The following is a 20150-nucleotide window of genomic DNA, read 5'->3' as shown; positions in this document are numbered from 1 at the left end:
ACAGAGGCACCACAGTTTGTTTACAGTTCACCCGCTGAAGCACATTTGAGTCATTTCTAGTTTTTGGCGAATACAATTGGAGCTGCTCTGAATTTTCTCCTACAGAATTGTTTTTTAATTTTTCGCAAATGATTTTATTTATTTATACTTCTAAAAATATAATTTATTACCAAACTGGCTAACATACAGTGTGTACAGTATGTTCTTGGTTTTGGGGGTAGATTCCTGTGGTTCCTTGCTTACATACAACACCCAGTGCCCATCCCAACAAGTGCCCTCCTCGATGCCCATCACCCATTTCCCCCTCTCCCCTACTCTCCCAATCAACCCTCAGGTTGTTCTCTGTATTAAAGAGTCTCTTATGGTTTGTCTCCCTCCCTCTCTGTTTGTAACTAATATTTTCCCCCTTCCTTTCCCCCATGGTCTTCTGTTAAGTTTCTCAGGATCCACATGTGAGTGACAACATATGATTGACTCTTAGCCCATCCGTTATTCATTCATCCAGTTAAGCTGAGCTCCTCCCATGTGCCAGGCAGTGAAAAAGACAGTCCTGGAGACGGGCTCTAAGCAAAGTAATTAGGGTAAAATGTGTGTTAGGGAAGTGTTTGGACAGGCAGAGAAGGGCCGCTTTAGAAACATGTTTCAACAGAGACATGATGAGTGAATAGCAATTAACTAGGGCAGCAGGAAGAGGGAAGAGCGTATCTGGCAGAGACACAATAGTTTATGGGGAGGCCCAGGATCTAGACTGTGGTCTGTTGGAGACATGGAGAGCCTGGGAGGAAGGACCCAACACTGATGAGGAGCCAGGGCCTTGTAGACTATCCCAAGGAACATCAGTTTGGCCCAAACGTCATGGAAAGCCATCAAAACTGTTTAAGCAGAAAGGTGACAAGATGGGATTAATATTTTAGGAGGATTCTCCAACTGCAATAGGATTAAGTTAGAGAAAAGCAGATAGGGGCGCCTGGGTGGCTCAGTCGTTAAGGGGTCCAACTTTGGCTCAGGTCATGATCTCACAGTCCGTGAGTTCGAGCCCCAAGAGCCCCACATCAGGCTCTGTGCTGACAGCTTGGAGCCTGGAGCCTGCTTTGGGTTCTGTGTCTCCCTCTCTCTCTGTCCTTCCCGCATTCATGCTCTGTCTCTCAAAAAATGAATAAATGTTGGGGCGCCTGGGTGGCTTAGTCAGTTAAGCGTCCGACTTGCGCTTAGGTCATGATCTCGCGGTTCGTGGGTTCGGGCCCCGCGTCGGGCTCTGTGCTGACTGCCAGCTCAGAGCCTGGAGCCTGTTTCCGTCTGTGACTCCCTCTCTCTCTGACCCTCCCCTGCTCACGCTGTCTCTCTCTCTCTCTCTCTCCTAGAAATAAATAAAAACATTAAAAAAAAAATGAATAAATGTTAAAAAACTTTTTTTTTAATTTTAGAGAAAAGCAGATAAACAGACTCTTCTGGGTTATGGCTGGACTTGGGGATTAACTGGCTGTGGCTGGACGGGAAAGAGAAATCAAGAATACGTCCACATTCCTGACCTAAGCCACGGGTTAGATGGTGGTGCCACTTGCTGAGACGAGGAATACAGGGGCAAGAGCAGGAAGATGGAGTTTAGTTGCAGGAATGTTAAGTCTGAAATACCTGCGGGTTATGCAAGTTAAGACCTCCCAGGGCCAGTGGTGCTTCCTGGCAAGCAGAGTCGTCCGGGCCGGAGGTAAAGATTTGGGAACCCTAAGTTGACAGATAGTGGCTGAGGCCACAGGCATTCATGAGATGGCTCAGGGACCCTGTATGTGGATCAAGGTCAGAGAGGTCGGATACGGTGTCATAACGCCCTGGGGAGGGCCCCCAGCCACCTGGGACAGGACCCTGGGGCCACAGTGGAAATCCTAGGACATTTTGACCCTCTTCTGTCTTTCTTTTTGCCAGTTGCCAGATATAGACTTCGAATAGTTGAGCCACCAAAAGTACCTGTGGGAAAAACACCCAGCTCTGATAAGGATGGTGAGTAGGGGGGCGCGGGCTCCCTGGCACGGTCATGCGGCCGGGGCAGGACCTCAAAGCCAGGGAGCCATGGCACACCATCCCCTTTTTCTCTGCACAGGCCCAGCTGTTGAGCCCAACCTGTGGATGTGGGTGAACCCCAACATTGTGTATCCCCCCGGAAAGCTGGGGGTCCCAGAACCTCATAAGGGGGAGGATCTCCCAGGCACACCCCCCTCCCCTGAGCCAGCCCCAAAAGAGGAAGACTCTGCCAGCTGCTCCGAGTCCACAGCAGTGGAGTCACTGCCACCGTCCTCGCCCTCCAGCGAGCAGTCGCCCCCTCAGAAGTGGTTTGCCTCTCCCCCGGGCAGCTGGGAGGTAGGAATTTCTGGGGGCGTGGGCTGGACTTGCGCTGTAGGCAGGGTGGGTGTAGGGATGATGCAGTCAGCGAGCTCTGTTTCCTTCGGGATCACCAAGGGTTAATGGGTCCAGAAATGAGCTGTGCCCTTGGGTTGGGGAGAAGCCCAGACGGCAGGCAGCGGCCTCCCTGCCGCCGCGCCCCTGGAGTAGAGGCCGCAGAGTTAGGACCAGTTCCTACTCTGTGCTCCTCTAGCTCACAGAAGAGGAGGAGGCCGAGGACCAGGATGACAGCACCTCTATGGCTCTCCCGTCCCCTCACAAAAGGGCCCCCCTCCAAAGTCGGAGGCTTCGGCAAGCCAGCAGCCAGGAGAGGAGGCTCTGGTCCCGGCCCCCTCTCAATTACTTCCACCTAATTGCCCTGGCATTAAGAAACAGTGCCCCGTGTGGCCTCAACGTGCAGCAGATCTACAGTTTCACTCGGTATGTGCCACGGCGGGGGGGCCTGTAAGGATGGGACAGGTGGGGGTCAGGGCCTTCGGTCTGATACCTCCCAAGCTGCCCCCTGCCCTGGGCTGCTGCCTCAGTTCCCCCATCTGGGTCTGAAAGGATGAGCGTGTTCCCAGGCCTCCTTCCCCAGACACTGGTACTGCGCTGTCCCCGGCGGGGTGTCCACGTATCCTGTGTTAGGGAAGACATCCACCCCCGCCCCCCTCACATCTAAAAAACGCCAACCGTTTTATATCTTAGTCCTTTAAAACATAGATTCACCTGGGTCAGAAATTCTTCCATCTTCCCTGTCAAGATCATCCAGTAGAAAATCTGATTTCCCCAACAGTTTCTCGCATGCTTCCTTTCCCTTTGGCCGGACTGCCAGGCACAGGTCCCCGCTCCCCCAGGGATTTACATTTAGCTTTGACAGTCACGTACACGTGAGTGTGAGGGGGTTCTCAGACCCTTTCCCTCTAGCAGGAGAGTCTCAGAATGTTACCCCGCAAGTGGTGTCCTTCCTTGACCAGGATTCCTCTTAGGGGCATTAGTTGGCTTGATTCTGCTCCATTCATGTCACAAGTCACAGTATTTTTTTTTTTTTTTCATTTCTAGGAGAGAGAGAGACAGCGTGAGCAGGGGAGGGTCAGAGAGAGAGGGAGACACAGACTCCGAAATAGGCTCCAGGCTCTGAGCTGGCAGTCAGCACAGAGCCCGACGCGGGGCTCGAACCCACGAACCGCGAGATCATGACCTAAGCGAAAGTCGGACGCTTAACCGACTAAGCCACCCAGGCGCCCCACAAGCCACAGTCTTGAGCCCTCGGAGGGAAGCAGGACAATGAGCCTCAGAATGGGAGCAATAAACTGGTTTTAAAAGACGAGGGTTAGCGGGGCATCCTGGGTGGCTCAGTCGGTTGGGCATCCGGCTCTTCGGCTCAGGTCATGATCCCAGGGTCTTGGACTCAAGCCCCATGTTAGGTTCTGTGCTCAGCATGGAATCTGCTTGGGATTCTCTCTCTCCCTCTACCCCCATCCCTCGCTCACTCTCTCGCTCTCTCTAAAATTAAAAAAAAATAAATAAGGGTTGGCACAAGCCACACCCTAGGTCAGGCTTTGCCGTGTGCTCTGTCAGCAGAGCTGTTCCAGGCCAGCCTGCCCTCCTTCGCCTCTGGGGGAGGGGGGCGACTCCTGGCGCCTGGAGGAGAACGGTCTCAAGATGGGGCATCTCCCAAAGAAACCAGCTCTTTCCTCACCATCTCCCACTGTCCACAGACAGCATTTCCCCTTTTTCCGGACGGCCCCTGAAGGCTGGAAGAACACCGTCCGTCACAACCTCTGTTTCCGAGACAGCTTTGAGAAAGTGCCGGTCAGCATGCAGGTTGGGGCGGGCTCACGGCCCCGCTCCTGCCTCTGGAAGCTGACGGAGGAGGGACACCGCCGCTTCACAGAGGAGGCCCGCGCCCTGGCCTCTAGCCGGCTGGAGAGCATCAGGCGGTCCATGAGCCAGCCAGGTGTGAGGCCCTGTCACACATGGGGCTGGGGGGGGCGGTGGGTAGGGAACCAGGTCACACCATGGTGGGGGGACACCTTCCATGGGAAGGGGCGAGGATAGCAGTGGTCTGAGATCCTGGGATGGCACCTGCCTCCCGGTGGGACCCCAGCCACACAGGCATGTACGTGAGGTCCGGGGGACTGATGGAGAAACAGCTGAGGTGCAATGGGCCCCACAGCCCCGCTGCCTAGGGAAATGGTGGCCGCGCAGTGAGAGATGCATGGTATGAGCCGTGACGTGCAAAGGAGGCTTTCTTCTTTTTCTGGAGACCTGGTGGCATTTGGACCTCGAGGGGAAAATAGGTCATCTGCTGTGATGTGGTCCAGGCTGAGGGAACAGCAGCTGCAAAGGGCAGATCGACCCTGTTGACTCTCTTCTTTTCTTACAGATGTGATGCCCTTCCTCTTTGACCTTTAAATCTGAGAAGCAGGAGTCAGCCCATCCCTTATTAAAGTTCCCTGCAGCAGCCTGGTGTGTGTGTGTGTGTGTGTGGTCTCTGAGGGTGGGGACGGGGTGGAGGTGGAGGTCGGCTCTCAGGCTGGAAATGGGCTGCCCAATAGAGCTGACGGATGCGCCAGACGCAATAGGGCGGGTGCCTGGCATGCCGCCAAGGGAGCCCATACACCTCTTTCCTCAAAGGACGAAAATACTCAACCCCGTTCAGGAGCCTGGAGCGATTCTCATTTTTCTGGATAGTCTTGGGAGATGCCAGCCTATAGCAGCCCGCCCTGCCAAAGGCCCAAAGAAGCACCGCCTGCTTACAGAGGGGACGCGATCAGCTGGGGACAGTGGAGAGAAGCCTAAGGAAACACATCACTTGTGGGGCAGTTGAAGGAAAGGCAAACCTTCCCAGGGGGCCAAGAAGGAGCAGTGAGAAGGGCGAGAGGAAAGACTTCTTCGGGAAAGGGGCTGATCAGGCTGAGCCCGCTCCCNTAATCGTTTTGAGTGTGGGAGGGGTGGGAGCCAGGGGTGGCAGCTTGGAGGCAAGATGGGGTACCACCCCCGTGCTGTTTGTCTCCACCACAGCTCAGCAGAGGCCACAGCACCAGTGGATTAGAAGCCCTTAGAAGCTTCAGGTCCCAGCTGGGCTGCTGTCGATTTCCCGGTGGCAGGAAGGGTGTCCAGGGCAGGGCCAGGTGCCAGCCTCGGGTCCCAGGGGAAGACGGAGACGCCTGCGAATGAGGGAGAAAGGAATGAAGTTTAAAGCTGCATCAGGATGCCCCAGACATTCAGACCGTGCTGGAAGGCAGTACTGAATTTCCCTCAGGGCTGGAATGACCTTTCTCATTCCCTCTCCCGCTCTCCCCTCTCCCCCCAGGAGATTCGCACAGAAACAGGGCTCCACCCTCAGAACCCAGGGCATCAAGCTATCCTCAGTGCAGGAGGCAGTCTTTGACCTTGAAAAACTGGCCCTTCTACCCCAGGCCACTGGCAATGAGATGAGCCCAGAACCTAACTGGGTGTTAGACCTAAGCAGAAAGTATTTGTGGCACCATTTTAAGTTACGCTGAACTTTCCAGGAATGCAACTGTTATGTAAAACGAAGGATGATTGTGCTTTTTTTGGTTTGGACGTTTCCCAAGAGTTGTTTGCCATTTCAGTAAATCGCTTCACTGACAGCAAAGCTGCGCTGGTATTTAAGTCACCAATACCACATGCCCATATCAGATTGTGTTTGTGTCTGCGGCACTCATGGGGATTCTACATGTATAAACAAATATTTATTACATCCAGGCAGCCGCCATAAAGAAAACCTATTTGCCATGGTCATATGAATATCAGCCCTTAAATCTAAACTCTTCACTGTAAGTATATATACATTTCCAACTATCTCCATATTTTCAAATATAATTTATCCATTGGAATACAATTTCCCTTTATTTTTCTGTTATAGTACAGTTAAAGTGTTATATTGATCTTTTTAAAACCACACGTGTATGTCAGTTATTTTATCAGTAAGATTCATTTCAAGGTGGTAAAGACGGTCCACAAAATGTTTGCTCTATTCCTAGGCTGTTAAGGCTGATGAGAGAGAGAACCACTGAACCAAGCAACGTATAAAATAAAGTCCCTGCCCAGAGGCACTTACCCACAGTGACACTGACAACCAGTGAGGACGCTGGAATAAATCCTGTTTATGTCCAACCCCCCAAAGCCTAGCGTGGGGCCTGTAAGGCAGTAAGAATGCGCTATTTGTGGGGCACCTGGGTGGTTCAGTTGTTAAGCATCCGACTCTTGATTTCAGGTCAGGTCATGATCTTGTGGTTCATGAGATTGAGCCCCATATCGGGCTCTGTGCTGACAGTACAGAGCTTGCTTGGGATTCTCTCTCTCCCTCTCTCTCTTCTCCTCCCCTGCTCGCTCTCTCTAATGAACTTTAAAAAATAAACTTATGGGATGGGGCGCCTGGGTGGCTTAGTCGGTTAAGCGTCCGACTTTCGCTTAGGTCATGATCTCGCGGTTCGTGGGTTCGAGCCCCGCGTCGGGCTCTGTGCTGACTGCTAGCTCAGAGCCTGGAGCCTATTTCAGANAAAAAAAAAAGCATAGGGCACCTGGGTGGCTCAGTCGGTTAAGTGGCCGACTTCAGCTCAGGTCATGATCTTGTGGTTCCTGAGTTTGAGCCCCACATTGGGCTCTGTGCTGACAGCTCAGAGCCTAGAGCTACTTGGGATTCTGTTTCTCTCTTTCTCTGCTCCTCCCCCACCTCAAAAAAAATGAACATAAAAAAAAAAAGAATGCATGATTTGCCACAAGTGACTTCTCTAACTGGCCGACTCCATATTCTCTGGAAGCACAGGTAGCAGCAATGAGCTCTGTTTAGAGGAGCTACGGAAGAATTCTCATGGGAGGAGTTAGCACTGAGTCTTTCCCCAGGTCTAGAAAAACAATAGGTAGTACTTGTCCCAAAGCCAGCCGTGCTCTGCTGCTCTGCGGGTAGCTGCTGATGCTTCTCTGAGGTGGAGGTGGAGGCTGGGAGGTGCAGAGGAGCAGCGATGCAGTGGGAAGGGAAAGTGATCTGTTCCAAGGAAAAGACAGGACAGACATGTGTAGGTGCACTGTCAGTGCAGAGCCTGATGCGGGGCTTGAACCCACGAACTATGAGATCATGACCTGAGCCAAAATCAAGAATCAGACATTTAAGTCACTGAGCCACCCAGGTGCTCCAATCCAGAGAGTCATTTTAGAGACTTTCTTAAAACCAGTGTCTAGAGGATAAATGGAGCTGAAATTGACCAGACACTTGGAAACCAGTTCGATTTTATATGAATCCAGATGAGAGAGCAAGGGAATTGAAACAAGGTATGCTCTAGGAGTAAAAAAATAGAGAACAGGCTTTAAACATCTCAGAAATCCCCGGGCACTTGGCTAGCTCAGTCGGTTAAGCATCCCCACTCTTGATTTTGGCTTAGGTCATGGTCTCCCACTTCATGAGACTGAGCCTAGCATTGGGGCTATTAGCATGGATCCTCTTGGGACATTCTCTCTCTCTCTCTCAAAATAAATGGATAAACTTAAAAAGAAATCTCAGAGGGGTTCCTGGGTGGCTCAGTCAGTTAAGCACCAGACTTCAGCTCAGGTTATGATCTCACAGTTCATGGGTTCAAACCCCGTCTCAGGCTCTGTGCTGACAGCCTGCAGCCTGCTTCGGATTCTGTGTCTCCCTCTCTGGCCCTCCCCTACTCACACACACTCTCTCTCTCTCTCTGTTTCAAAAATAAACAGTAAAAAAAATAATTAAAAATTTAAAAATCTGAGAAATCCAATCAGGCAACTTGTGTGGGATGGATATGGGGACCGGGTAAAAGCAAGTGTCAGGATAACCCTGCCCCAAACCCCAGGCTTTAGCTTGGCACTATTTGGTGGAAGGATGAAAATATGGGATGTTCTGGGTCTCCTGGGTGGCTCAGCCAGTTAAGCATCCGATTTCAGCTCAGGTCATGATCTCACTGCTGTGGGTTCGAGCCCCACCTCAGGCTCTGTGCTGACAGCTCAGAGCCCCGCCTCTGAAAAATGAATAAATGCTTAAAAAGTTAAAAAAAAAAAAAAAAGAAAAGAGGATGTTCTGAAGTGGAAGATGTTGAGTTCCATTTCACACAAGTTCAGTGGGCAACTGAACACCGGTAGTGGAGAACTTTAGGGAGATGCCTTCAAAAGCAAAATTGCAGAGGGCTAAGAAGGTAGTAGAAGGCGAAATAACATCGACTACTCTAGGCAGCTTTGGAACAAATGAGGGAAACGGATGGCTGGGTTGATCTGCATTTGGGGTTTGATGAAAGGAGAGGTTTTGGAAGGTCAATAACAGGTTGCCACGAAAGTGTAGTGGAAATAGTTCTGAGATCCAGTGGGTGGAGCGAAGCCAAGAGGACCTAAGACCTAGACCAGTAATTTTTTTTAATTTTTTAAAAATGTTTATTTTTGAGAGAGAGAGAGAGAGCAGGGGAGGGGCAGAGAGAGTGGGACACAGAATCTCAAGCAGGCTCCAGGCTCTGAACCATCAGCACTGAGCCCAACACGGGGCTCACACCCATGAACGGCGAGACCGTGACCTGAGCCAAAGTCAGACACTTAACCAAGTGAGCCACCCAGGTGCCCCTAGAGCAGTAATTTTCAAATTTGATTGATCATCAGAATCACCTGAAGGACTCATTAAACTGCAGCCTACTGGGCCCCACTCCAGAGTTCCTGATTCAGTACATCTGTGATGGGTCCAAGACTTCATTTCTAACAAGCTTCTGGGATCTGCTCTTGCTGACCTCGAGGCCACACTTTGAAAACCTAGACCAAAGTAGCTGGTAGATACTGAATAGTTTCCGGAGTGAATGGATAAGAGTAATCATCTTCAAGAATGGAAGATCTTCCTGACGTTAAAGACAAGATGGAAGGTAAGGTCATGTAGGAGGAAGGAGGGTGGTGGTTGGAATATAACTACAGAGTTTGAATTCAGAGAAGGAGCAATTTTGGGCAGACAAGGTCTGGGACTGACCCTCCCAGGGAAATGATGGAAGGTCAAGGAATTGAGTATTACAGGGTCTTCAAAATGAGTCACATCTGACAGAGGCCTGAATCTAAAGGGAAGCTCAAAGAGGAAGTCAAGATCTGAAGGAGAGTCTGGCTACTTTCTGGGCCTGAATTATGTATAGTTAACTGAATATCCACCTACAGACATGATGGCCCATCCAGGTAAATGCATCAGTACTGGTAACAAATCTAAGGGAAATTTGGGACTCTATGCTAGTTCTGTGTGGCACGTTCTTTTCCTTATCTTCTTTTAAAGTTTATTTTAAGAGAGAGCAAGTAGGGGAGGGGTAGAGAAAGAGGGAGAGAAAGAATCCTAAGTAGGCTCCATGCTGTCAGTACAGAGCCAGAAACTGGACTTGAACTCACAAACTGTGAGATCATGACCTGAGCCAAAATCAAGGGTCGGTCACTTAAACGACTGAGCCACCCAGGTGCTCCCTGTCTGGCACAGTATAAAACTTTTTTTAAGTGTTTATTTTTTTTTCAAAAATTATAAAATGTTTATTTGTGAGAGAGAGAGAGAGAAAGACAGCGTGAGCAGGGGAGGGTCAGAGAGAGAGAGGGAGACACAGAATCTGAAACAGGCTCCAGGCTCAGAACTGGCTGTCAGCACAGAGCCCGGCGTGGGGCTCGAACCCACAAACCATGAGATCATGACCTGAGCTGAAGTTGGACGCTTAACCGACTGAGCCCCCAGGCGCCGCAGGCACATTGTATAAGTAAGGTCTGAGCTGGGCCTCATGTTTTTTGGGGGCTGCACTTAGGTAGAGATTGCAGCCTGGGGATTTCAGCCATGTAAGAAGCAATTCACCTTAGACCCTAAGGCTTAGGAGTGCAAGACAGGAAGGCTGTTCTTTTTGGGAAAAGCAGCTTGTAAAGAATGAAAATTCCACTAGATGTGCATGCTTACAGACTAAAAATGTCTGTTAACCCTCAGCAATGATTCTGTACCCTTTATAGCTTCCCCTTTACAGGAACAACTGCTGTGATGAGGTCTTAGATTAAGGCCACCTCCAGCAAGTATTCCTTACTGCCAGCTGGTACTGAAGAACACTGAAGCCCATGATGCCACCTTTGATGCTTAACACCTGTGCAAACTTCCACACAGTTCCTTCCTCTCCATGCCTGTTTTCCCATCTGCAAAATGCCGGGAATAATAGTGCGTCACACAAGGTTATGGTTTGGATCAGGTTAGGTAGTTAACGTAAAGCTCAGGATGTCAGTGAGCACCCTATAAATACTAGTTACGACTTGTCGCGATGTCTAATGCAGGTCCTTGCCAATGCCACGACATGCGCGCGGTTTGTAGTCCTGCGGTGTCACTTAACTGTTGCGTGTGCCCTTTCCCGCGCATCTGCACACTGGTGCTGCCACTTTTTCTAGGTAGACAGCATCTGGGGATCTTGGGACCGGCCAGGTCTGCGCGTCCACTGGGAGCCCGGGAAGGGACTCGCGCAGCCGCAGAAGGGCCTGCAGTGGCGCCTGCCCGCCGCTGGGGGCCGCGGGGGCCGCTGGGTTCGCTCCGCCCCCGAGGGGTCAGGGGTCACCGGTCGGCGAGAGAGCGGCACAGCGTCGCGGATACCCAGGCTTGGGCCCATGGCGCCGGCGGAGCGTTGCCCGCTGTGCCGCCAGACCTTCTTCTGTGGTCGCGGACACGTGTACAGTCGCAAGCATCGGCGGCAGCTGAAGGAGGCTTTGGAGCGGCTCCTGCCCCAGGTGCGGACGNCATACACCCTCTCCGCCGCAGGTGGAGGCCGCTCGCAAGGCCATCCGCGCCGCACAGGTGGAGCGCTACGTGCCGGAGCACGAGCGGCGCTGCTGGTGCCTGTGCTGCGGCTGTGAGGTGCGGAAACACCTGAGCCACGGCAACCTGACCGTGCTGCACGGGGGGCTGCTGGAGCACCTGGCCAGGTGAGCTGCGGCCTGGGGACCTCCTCCAGGCCCCTCGCACTCTTGTGTGGGAGGGCGGCTTAAGGACGGGGGGAGAGGAAGAACGCTTTTATGGTCTGAAGAGGGTGGATTGAGCCACCTGATAGGCATTGCATTTTTTTTTAATGTTTTTTGAGAGAGAGAGACAGCGTGAGCAGGGGAGGGTCAGAGAGAGAGGGAGACACAGAATCTGAAACAGGCTCTAGGCTGGCTGTCAGCGCAGAGCCCAACGCGGGGCTCGAACCCACGAACCAGTGAGATCATGACCTGAGCCAAAGTCGGACGCTCAACCGACTGAGCCACCCAGGCGCCCCGCATTCTTTAGGGGTAGAAGGTTTATGGCTTCCATGTCCCAGGGGTCTTGGTGGAAAAGCCAGCTGGGCAGCATCAGATGCTTTTATTTTTCTTGGAAGAGGGAGACTGGACGTCTGGATGAAACTGTAACAGTCTTCTTTCTGTCAGCCTTGCCCAGAGGCAGAAAGCCCCATGTCAGTGTGCTTTAGGTATATAATGTCTAGATCTCTGAGTAATATTTTGTAATACATCGAGATTATTCTTTCATTCTCAGCCCAGAGCACAAGAAAGCAACCAACAGATTCTGGTGGGAGAACAAGGCGGAGTTCCAGATGAAAGAGAAATTTCTGATCTCCCCCCAGGACTATGCACGGTAGGTCATTAGTGATGAAACGTGAACTAACAGAATAGGGCTTCTCTGGGTCTGTGTCAGGTACTGGAGCTTCCTCTAATAACTGGAAAGTTCAGTATTGTTTTTATAGTACTCAAGATTCTAGGCACTATACACAGAAGTAGTATGACAGTCCTTGAAAGGTTTATATCTAGGTGGAGGGTGGGATTTACAGTGTAGTTAGCAAATGGAGAATATTATATAATAAAAGTTGACTGCAATCAACTATTTAAATGTGTGGTACAGAGAATATTCAGGTTCTTTAGAAATAGAAGAGGCTTTTTATATAAAAGGAATTTTTTTTTAATGTTTTTATTTATTTCTGAGAGAGAGACACCGTGAGCAGGGGAGGGTCAGAGCGAGAGGGAGATACAGAATCTGAAGCAAGCTTCAGGCTCTGAGCTGGCTGTGAGCACAGAGCCCGACGCGGGGCTCGAACCCACGAACCAGTGAGATCATGACCTGAGCCGAAGTTGGACGCTTAACCGACTGAGCCACTCAGGCGCCCCAGAAGAGGCTTTTTGGAGTGGGCAAGAAACTGGTACTCCCCCTGTGTCAATAGTTTTAGACTCTATTTACTGGCCTCTGGAGGACCCTGACAAACTGGAATGCAGGAAGCTGGTCAGCAGAGTGAGTGTGAGTGCAGGCTGCTGCAGGAAGAGGACACAGGCAGCCTCACACTGTGTCTATTGGGAATATATTGAGATTACGGGGTATGGAATCCAAGGGGATCCTGGAGCCAACGTTACAGAAAAACTCATGTCTGTTCTCTTCTCCGTGTGGAGAATAATGAGGGGCTGATAAATGCCTAAATCCTACTACCTTGCCTTCAAATCTGAGGCTCCTATGGGCAGGAGATGGGAAACTGAGGCCAAAAAGCACTACTTACATCCTGACCCAGCTCCAGATGGTTTTGGTGGGTGAATAAAGGATAGCTGAGCAGAAACGGTTATAAGTGAGAAGTATGATGGACACTTTGAACTATTTATTAAATAGTTTTGACTTCTGAATCTAATAAATTTCAAGGTCAATGCACAAGGTCACATGCACAAGGCAAAGCCCAGCCTGACTAATTTGAACAGTAAAGATACCATGAGCCCTCTTTAGATTTAGCCTGTTACTTACATAGACAGTGAATAGAATACACCTAAAGTGCCTGTTTCCCAGGTCCTTCCCGCCTCCTCCCCCCCCAAAGCACTGCTCTGAAACAGCTAGCTAACTGCAGTGTGAGCATGGGACACCCTGGTGCTGGGGAGCCCAGACCGCCTGGGGGTGTGGGGGGAGAACAGGAGGTGAGTGGCAGATGGCCCCACAGCAGCTCCTTTCAGCTCTCCCATCCTCTCTCTTCCAGGATCATCACACAAGCATTCGGCCAAGACTCAGATGCTGCAGTTCTAGGCTTTGCCTGCATGGATAGGCACAGGGCTGCCGGGGCACCATGGTAGAGACATGCCCTCAGCGTTTTACCCATTCAAATCAGGCCAGAAAGCAAATCCTAAAATTAATTGCAAACAGTAACAAGTTATCATAGCTGTATATCAAATTGATATCACAAAAGAATAAGAATTTAAGTAATTTGTGGGGCGCCTGGGTGGCTCAGTCAGTTAAGCATCCAACTTCAGCTCAGGTCATGATCTCACAGTTTGTGGGTTCGAGCCCCACATCAGGCTCTGTGCTGATGGCTCAGAGCCTGTTTCAGATTCTGTGTCTTCCTCTCTCTCTGCCCCTTCCCCACTCATTCTCTGTCTCTCAAAACTGAATAAATGCTTAAAAAAAAAGAATTTAAGTAATTTGAACACAAAATTCTGACTATATAGCCTCAGGATATTTTTTTTAAGGACTTAAAAACTACAAAGAAATCCTGAGGCTGGCTTGGTAGTTTTTTTGTTGATAGTGGTGTTAGTAGTGCTGGTGTCCTGATCCCTTCACATGTGTATGTAAGGTCAAACAATTCCAAGTATGTTGGTGTTGTCCCAAATATGGGCCAATTCAAAAGAATGGAAAAGGATCATTGATTTCTTAAAAAAAAAGTTTGAGTGCACATGCGCACGTTGGGGGTTGGGGGGAGGCAGAGAGGGAGAGAATCCCAAGCAGGCTCTATGTTCAGCACGGAGCCCAGTGCAGGGCTCGATCTCAAAACCATGAGATCATGACCTGAGCTGAAATCAAGAGTCAGACGTTTACCCGACTGAGTCCCCAGCTGCCCAGATCACTGATTTTGTTTCACCGGATCCTAGACTCTCTCTGTTCTTAGGTGCATGCTGAAGTTTTCAGTTAAGTCTCATGATGTTCTAAAGCCCATTTTTGATTTGGCAAAAAAGAAGTGTTTGTATAGAAGAGAAGTGGAGCCAGTATGGCAAAATGTTAACCGTGAATCTGGGTGAAAGGTACATGGGTGTTCGTTGTTTTGTTTTTTCTGATTGAGATTATCCAAAATTTAAAGAAAAATGATCTGAGGATCTTCTAACTGTTAGGGACTGGGGTTCTTGGCTGACTTGCCCTTTTTCTTTTTAGATTCAAGAAATCCATGGTGAAAGGTTTAGATTCCTACGAGGAAAAAGAGGATGAAGTGATCAAAGAGGTGAGTTAAAAGGCCTCTGGAGGACCCAACCCCGTGACCTTGCACCTAGCTAAGCAGCCTCTCTCCCGCAGATGGCAGCTCAGATCCGTGAGGTGGAGCACAGCCGGCAGGAGCTGGTTCGGTCTGTCTTAGAGGTTGGTTTCCCTCGGAGGAGCCAGAGCAGTATCCAAATCCATTTGATCCCTGGTTCTCCCAGGTCCAGCATTTCACCTACCAGCTCTTCTAAGAGAACTCAGGGACTCCATGCTTCATCTGCTCGGCTTGAATTCCCTTAACTGTCCGCCAGGGGGCAGGCCTTGTCAGGGAGCAGTGTGGGGAGGGAGGGGGGAGGGAGAGGGAAGTCTGCAAGGACAGTACCCTCCATATGCTACTTTCCTTCTGGAGGGTGGGGGCATGGCCTAGACAGCCTGCTACGTGTCCTAGACACATTTATTTTTCCTGAATCAAACTCAGCCTCAGGCAGTGCCAGACCCAGAAGAAGGCTCTTCAGCACTTGGAAGCTGGAAAGGAACCAACAGGTAAAATTGTTAAGGAACCTCTTGTCGCGAGTCTGACCTCCTTGAGAGCATTCTGTGACTTTCTGGCCGGGAAGTGGGAACAAAGTTCATCTGTGCCATCCTCATGGCTCAAGGACCTCATCTGCCAGCCTGGCTCCTGTCTGTCTGTTTCAGTCAAGCGGCCTCCACCTCACAGCAACCCTCTTACTTGGACCTGCAACCAGCCCCAGAGCTTGACTGGATGGAAACGGGACAACCTTTGACATTCATTGGCCATCAGGTACAATGGATAAGGCAGCCAGGAAGGGCCAGTGCCCCCTCAGGTCCGAGGACACCCATCTGTCCAGGGTTTTATACTTCACCATTCTGACCTTCTCTTCTTTGCCGTTCCATAGTATGTTCTCAGACCCATTTCCTCACCCTCCAATAATCTCTTCACACCTTTGCCCCCACTGCCACTGAGGAGTGCCAATGCCAAATCTCCTCTGTGGAACCCCCAATTCCCAATGTAGGCCATTTATAAATATCCCACAGGCACCTGAAGCTACTAACTGCTACCATTCCTATTATTTCTACTAACTGTGGAGGAGTTATTTCCTCTTTCATCTACATCCTGTCAGGGATCTTATTTTAACCATCTGACTATAAATCGATGGCCTCCAATTTCTTTCTGGAAGTTTCTATTTCCCCTGCACTCCTGTCCCAAACAGAGTCACTGCTTCACCTATCTTATATTGTACACTACAGCCGTATCGTGCTTCCTATTTTTGCCCATGTAGTTATCACTGCCTTAAATACTAGGTTTACCTTCCCTCAGCCTAGTTCAAATGTTACCTTTTCATGGAATGCTTATCTGAACAGGTTGCCTGCTATAAATGTACATAGTACCATGTAAAAAGCTGCCAAAATAATGCGTAATTTATGCTTTATCCTCTTCCCCCACGATGCATATGCCCTGTAAGGATAGTGTTTTTTGCTTACCTGCATCTAGCAGGCACTCTATTTTTGGACATCTTCATTATGGAGGCCCAGAAGTCTCTTGAGGACAAGATTGTTTTTCAGTTATTTGTGCTCTTAGGATTTAACATCAAACCAGGGCACAGAACTAGCACTTGCAGTGCTTCCACCCACCTCCTATGGTTTGTCCTTTCTCTAGCTAGGGGGTATCCTGCCCTGGTTCTCAACTGTGATTCCTCCCTCACCCCCCATTTCTTACTACAGGATGCACCAGGAGTTGGTAACATCCACTCAGGTAAGGCCTAAGGCAGTATTTCTCAGATGGTAAGAGACCCATTTTTTAAATAAAGTTGATTAAGTACTACCTGGGGCCCTTGGGTGGCTCAGTTAAGCTCAGGTCATACTCTCATTTTGTGAGTTTGAGCCCCTTGTTGGGCTCTGCAGACCATGCAGAACCTACTTGGGATTTATTCACATTATCTCAAAATAAATTTAAAAAAATTTTTTAAGTATGATCTGATGGGAGTCTTATCTTGAATACATAAACTCTCAACAAAAACAACAAAGGGGTGCTCAACAAGAAAAAACTGTTGGTAAGTGCAGCATAGATAAATCTCAAAACTGCTAGAAGCCAGACCAAAAACAGGCACATACTTGCAAACTAGAGTAACAGAAGCAAATCCATGGTCCCCTGGGGCTGGGAACAGGGTTATGGGGAGGGACAGGGAATATTTTTAAGGGTTTTATTTTCAAATTGTACACTTCCAGTGTGTGCAGCTACGTCAACTATGCCTCAACAAAGGTTTTAAATATGAGCACATCCTATCACATGGAAGGTATGTTGCTTTAAATTAGTCTGGAGCCCCCACTTCCCAAGGTCCAGAATTCCTGGGTTTTTGTTTTAAACATTTCTGATTGTCAATTAGTTAAGAGCTTTTACCTAGGGCAGTTTCACAAGAAGCCTGCAACTTAAGAGTGCCTTAATTTCTGCTTAACGGGTCTCTTCCAGGTGCTATACCTCCCTGGATGGTTCAAGAGGAGGAACACAGCTCTGGAAACCAACAAATAGGGCCCTCCCATGAAGAATTTCTTAAAGAAAGTAAGTAAACAGATTCCAGTATGGGAGAGGGGGTTAAGTTTTCCTACTCAAAACTTGTTTACTTTTTTGTAGAAGAAAAACAGAAATTGAAGAAACTCCCTCCGGACAGAGTTGGGGCCAACTTTGATCACGACTCCAGCACCAGTGTAGGCTGGCTGCCCTCTTTTGGCCGCGTCTGGAATAATGGACGCCGCTGGCAATCTAGGTATGGGTCCAGTGCCAGGACCCCAACCCACTCACTACCCCTTTGGAGAGATCTCAGCCTTCATCCTGTTAACCCCACATTTCCTTTCAGACATCAATTCAAAACGGAAGCTGCAGCGAGAAACAAACAGTCACATAAAGAAAAAAAGCCAAAAGTTTCCTGATATTTTTCTAAACACCACGAGGCACAAAGCCAAGTCAACAAACCCATACCTGCTCTTATCCTCCGTAACTGATCTTCTTAGGAAAAAGACACACCCACTTATTTGATTTAATAAAGTTTTATTTTCCAAAATGTACAGTTGGTGGGATCTGCAAAAAAATAAAAAGAATCTCAATTATAAAGCCTTATGTATAAGGAGGATCTGTACTTTCTACACCATGGGCCCCAGGGTTCTTGCCTACCTGTTCACGCATCTTCACCAGCAGCTGGGGCATCTCCACCCTTGGTGTTTCTGGTGTAAATTACTTGGGCTCTGTGCTTTGAAACCAGTTTAATAAGTCCTAGAGAGAAAATAGAGATAAGGTTTTCATAAAGTCCTAGCAAATAAATGCTTCATAGACATGACAAATACTGAATTTGAGCCTGACAGTTTAATAACAAAAGCAAGCATGCCTACATGTCTTGGTGATAATCTAATTTGATTTATTCTTTCTAAATGAGGGACCACTATCTGCTCTTGGGACGGTTACCCTTATTGTACCTTATTAGAACTTAAAAATTAGACATTCCAGAGGCTTAACATATGTACATTCCTATTAAAGTGAAATTATAATTAGACCCACCACTCGATTTTTAAAATACAGAAGTAGAGGCACCTGGGTGACTCAGTCATCTGACTTCAGTTTAGGTAATGATCTCGTAGTTTGTGGATTCGAGCCCCGCATCAGGCTCTGTGCTAACAGTTCAGAACCTGGAGCCTGCTTTGGATTCTGTGTCTCCTTTCTCTGCCCCTCCCCTGCTCATGCTCTGTTTCTCTCTCAAAAAATGAACACACATTAAAAAAAAAAAAAATTAAACACAGAAAAACTGCTTTACCATCAAAGCTTTTAATATTTTAGTAGCCATATTTCAAAACAATTGGGTTATTTTTGTAACACTAAAAAATACATATATTTTGAGAGAGACCAAGAAAGTGTGAGCAGAGGAGAATGAGGGAGAGAATCCCAAAGCATCCAATAAACTAGGAGATCACGACCTGCGCAGAAATTAAGTGTTGGATGTTTCACCAACTGAGCCACCAATGCCCCCTATTCTGTAACTCAAAGTGGATCTATTCACCTGCGAACACAAGAGATCCCTGTGCTTCACCAAAATGGCCAAGAACATACTTTGAGGTCTACCCTACAGGTAACATGTTAGAATAATCCAGTCACTGGTTAGCCTGTGCCCATTTTAATAAATTCCAGTAAAACACACTGAAGACAGCTAACACGGTCAGGCCAGTTTTACATGCAAAAGCAAACCAGTACAGCACTCTCCTCTCACCTTTACTAAGGAGCTCCTGAAGCGCTGCCCTGGCCAGGGAACCTCGAATCTTCAGTCTCTCAGAGACAACAGCTGGAGTTATAAGCTTATAATTGGGAACTTCCTTACAGAGTTTGTCGTATGTTGCTTTGTCAAACAAGACCAGGTTATTGAGCTTGTCCCGAACTTTGCCTTTGGACCACTTCTGCTCACCAAAAGAAAAAGGAGAGTCAGTGTTTCTGGAAGAAACTGCTCTTTCCCTCCCCAGACAACCTGTGTCACAGAACTTTTCCGTGGCCGTGGGATTATACTGCAAGGGTGTCCTGCCCCTGCAGCAATCTACGAAATTCAGAGTTTACAGAAACTCTGCAAACTAAGATTCAAGTAACTTGAAACTAGAATACCAAGGAAAAAGAACCCTACTGCCGTTTACGTTTACAGCATCCAAAAAAAGTTAGATTAAAAAGGAAAAAAAAACAAAACCCGAACACATCTACACTAGTTTCAGATATAGGCTGAGCTCCGTGAAACCAATTAAAAGAACACCATGTGCTGAGCATCAGAACGCTGTATTCACACTTAAGTAGCACGTATCACCCCATTCTTCCAAACACACAATGGTGAGAGCAGAACTCTAGTCATCGGACTCTAAACGCCACAACCCTAAAAGCCATGTACCAGACACATCATTTATCGCTACAGCGCATGGGCCCAGCATCCCTGCTCTCCCTCACTCTTGGGGAGAACTCCACTCCTACCTTCTTTTTGGCCTTGCCTCCAGATTTATTCACTGGATCTTTGTCTTTTTTGGCCGATTTCCCGGCATCTTTCTTCTTCTTATCGTCCTTGGGCGGCTGTGCGAAAAAGGGGGAACGCAGCAAAATTACAAGACAGCCCCACTTTCCCTCTGCCACTGCGCCCCCACCCCGCCCAAACCCCACTACCGGAGCACATGCGAGAAGCAATCCCCCCGCCCGCCCAAAGCAGCAGCCAGTGGATCTGGGGCCCTGCGTCCGGTGCCGCCTCCACCCCGTCCCAGCGCTGCCCGGCTCTCAGCGCCGCACCAGCTTCCCACCCGGGAGAGCTCACCATAGCTAAGCTCAGAGAGCAGCGGCCACCCCTGCAACCTCGCTAAGATGTCGGACAAAAAGGAAGCGCCGCTCACGCACGGGCCCAGAAACCTCCACCCTCAGCAAGCGCTTCCGGGGCAAGGGGCGGAACCCGCGGCGGAAGGTCGTGGGCCCAGCCCCCTCGCCCAGCGGACGCAGGGAGGGTGGCTGTCGTTCCACCGCCGCGCACCCCGAACACTGCCCGCGGCGTTTTGGAATTTTGCCGCC

The 20150-nt window shown here is 49.3% G+C and overlaps 3 protein-coding genes across 3 annotated transcripts; 2 read left to right on the top strand and 1 right to left on the bottom strand.

Annotated features, from left to right (window-relative positions):
- Positions 1–1641: 1641 nt before the first annotated feature.
- Positions 1642–4812, top strand: FOXR1 (forkhead box R1). Its single transcript, XM_077777815.1, has 6 exons — positions 1642–1705; positions 1921–1995; positions 2096–2352; positions 2588–2814; positions 4095–4333; positions 4763–4812. Exons 1-6 carry the CDS (start codon positions 1642–1644, stop codon positions 4789–4791), a joined length of 891 nt encoding a protein of 296 aa, XP_077633941.1. The 3' UTR covers positions 4792–4812.
- A 6133-nt stretch (positions 4813–10945) lies between these two features.
- CENATAC (centrosomal AT-AC splicing factor) lies at positions 10946–17696 on the top strand. Its single transcript, XM_077777065.1, has 11 exons — positions 10946–11109; positions 11141–11304; positions 11891–11989; positions 14522–14588; positions 14660–14722; positions 15042–15106; positions 15260–15365; positions 16307–16337; positions 17052–17141; positions 17214–17346; positions 17437–17696. The coding sequence occupies exons 1-11, from the start codon at positions 10990–10992 to the stop codon at positions 17507–17509; spliced, it is 1011 nt and encodes a 336-aa protein (XP_077633191.1). The 5' UTR covers positions 10946–10989; the 3' UTR covers positions 17510–17696.
- RPS25 (ribosomal protein S25) lies at positions 17608–20013 on the bottom strand. The gene is made up of 5 exons (XM_077777091.1): positions 19903–20013; positions 19572–19667; positions 18835–19018; positions 17751–17849; positions 17608–17657 (listed from the first exon to the last, which is right to left on the bottom strand). The coding sequence occupies exons 1-4, from the start codon at positions 19903–19905 to the stop codon at positions 17755–17757; spliced, it is 378 nt and encodes a 125-aa protein (XP_077633217.1). The 5' UTR covers positions 19906–20013; the 3' UTR covers positions 17608–17657; positions 17751–17754.
- Positions 20014–20150: the final 137 nt, after the last annotated feature.

Source organism: Crocuta crocuta, unplaced genomic scaffold (assembly GCF_008692635.1).
Source record: "Crocuta crocuta isolate KB4526 unplaced genomic scaffold, BGI_CrCroc_1.0 scaffold271, whole genome shotgun sequence".
Taxonomy (NCBI): Eukaryota; Metazoa; Chordata; class Mammalia; order Carnivora; family Hyaenidae; genus Crocuta; species Crocuta crocuta.
The sequence above is the reverse complement of the archived record's forward strand: the minus strand, read 5'-3'. Positions and strand labels throughout refer to the sequence as shown.

What these genes read in the sequence shown, in the direction of transcription:
- RPS25 (XM_077777091.1), bottom strand. An exon ending in GAGGCAAGGCCAAAAAGAAG is followed by an intron (nt 19,019 to 19,571) that starts GTAGGAGTGGAG and finishes TTTGGTGAGCAG; the next exon opens with AAGTGGTCCAAAGGCAAAGT. An exon ending in TCAGGAGCTCCTTAGTAAAG is followed by an intron (nt 17,850 to 18,834) that starts GTGAGAGGAGAG and finishes TTTTCTCTCTAG; the next exon opens with GACTTATTAAACTGGTTTCA.
- CENATAC (XM_077777065.1), top strand. Translation starts at nt 10,990, where the DNA reads ATGGCGCCGGCGGAGCGTTGCCCGCTGTGCCGCCAGACCTTCTTCTGT. An exon ending in TCCCCCCAGGACTATGCACG is followed by an intron (nt 11,990 to 14,521) that starts GTAGGTCATTAG and finishes TTTTCTTTTTAG; the next exon opens with ATTCAAGAAATCCATGGTGA. An exon ending in AGTTGGTAACATCCACTCAG is followed by an intron (nt 16,338 to 17,051) that starts GTAAGGCCTAAG and finishes GGTCTCTTCCAG; the next exon opens with GTGCTATACCTCCCTGGATG.
- FOXR1 (XM_077777815.1), top strand. Translation starts at nt 1,642, where the DNA reads ATGCAAGTTAAGACCTCCCAGGGCCAGTGGTGCTTCCTGGCAAGCAGA. An exon ending in ACCCAGCTCTGATAAGGATG is followed by an intron (nt 1,996 to 2,095) that starts GTGAGTAGGGGG and finishes TTCTCTGCACAG; the next exon opens with GCCCAGCTGTTGAGCCCAAC. An exon ending in CAGATCTACAGTTTCACTCG is followed by an intron (nt 2,815 to 4,094) that starts GTATGTGCCACG and finishes CACTGTCCACAG; the next exon opens with ACAGCATTTCCCCTTTTTCC.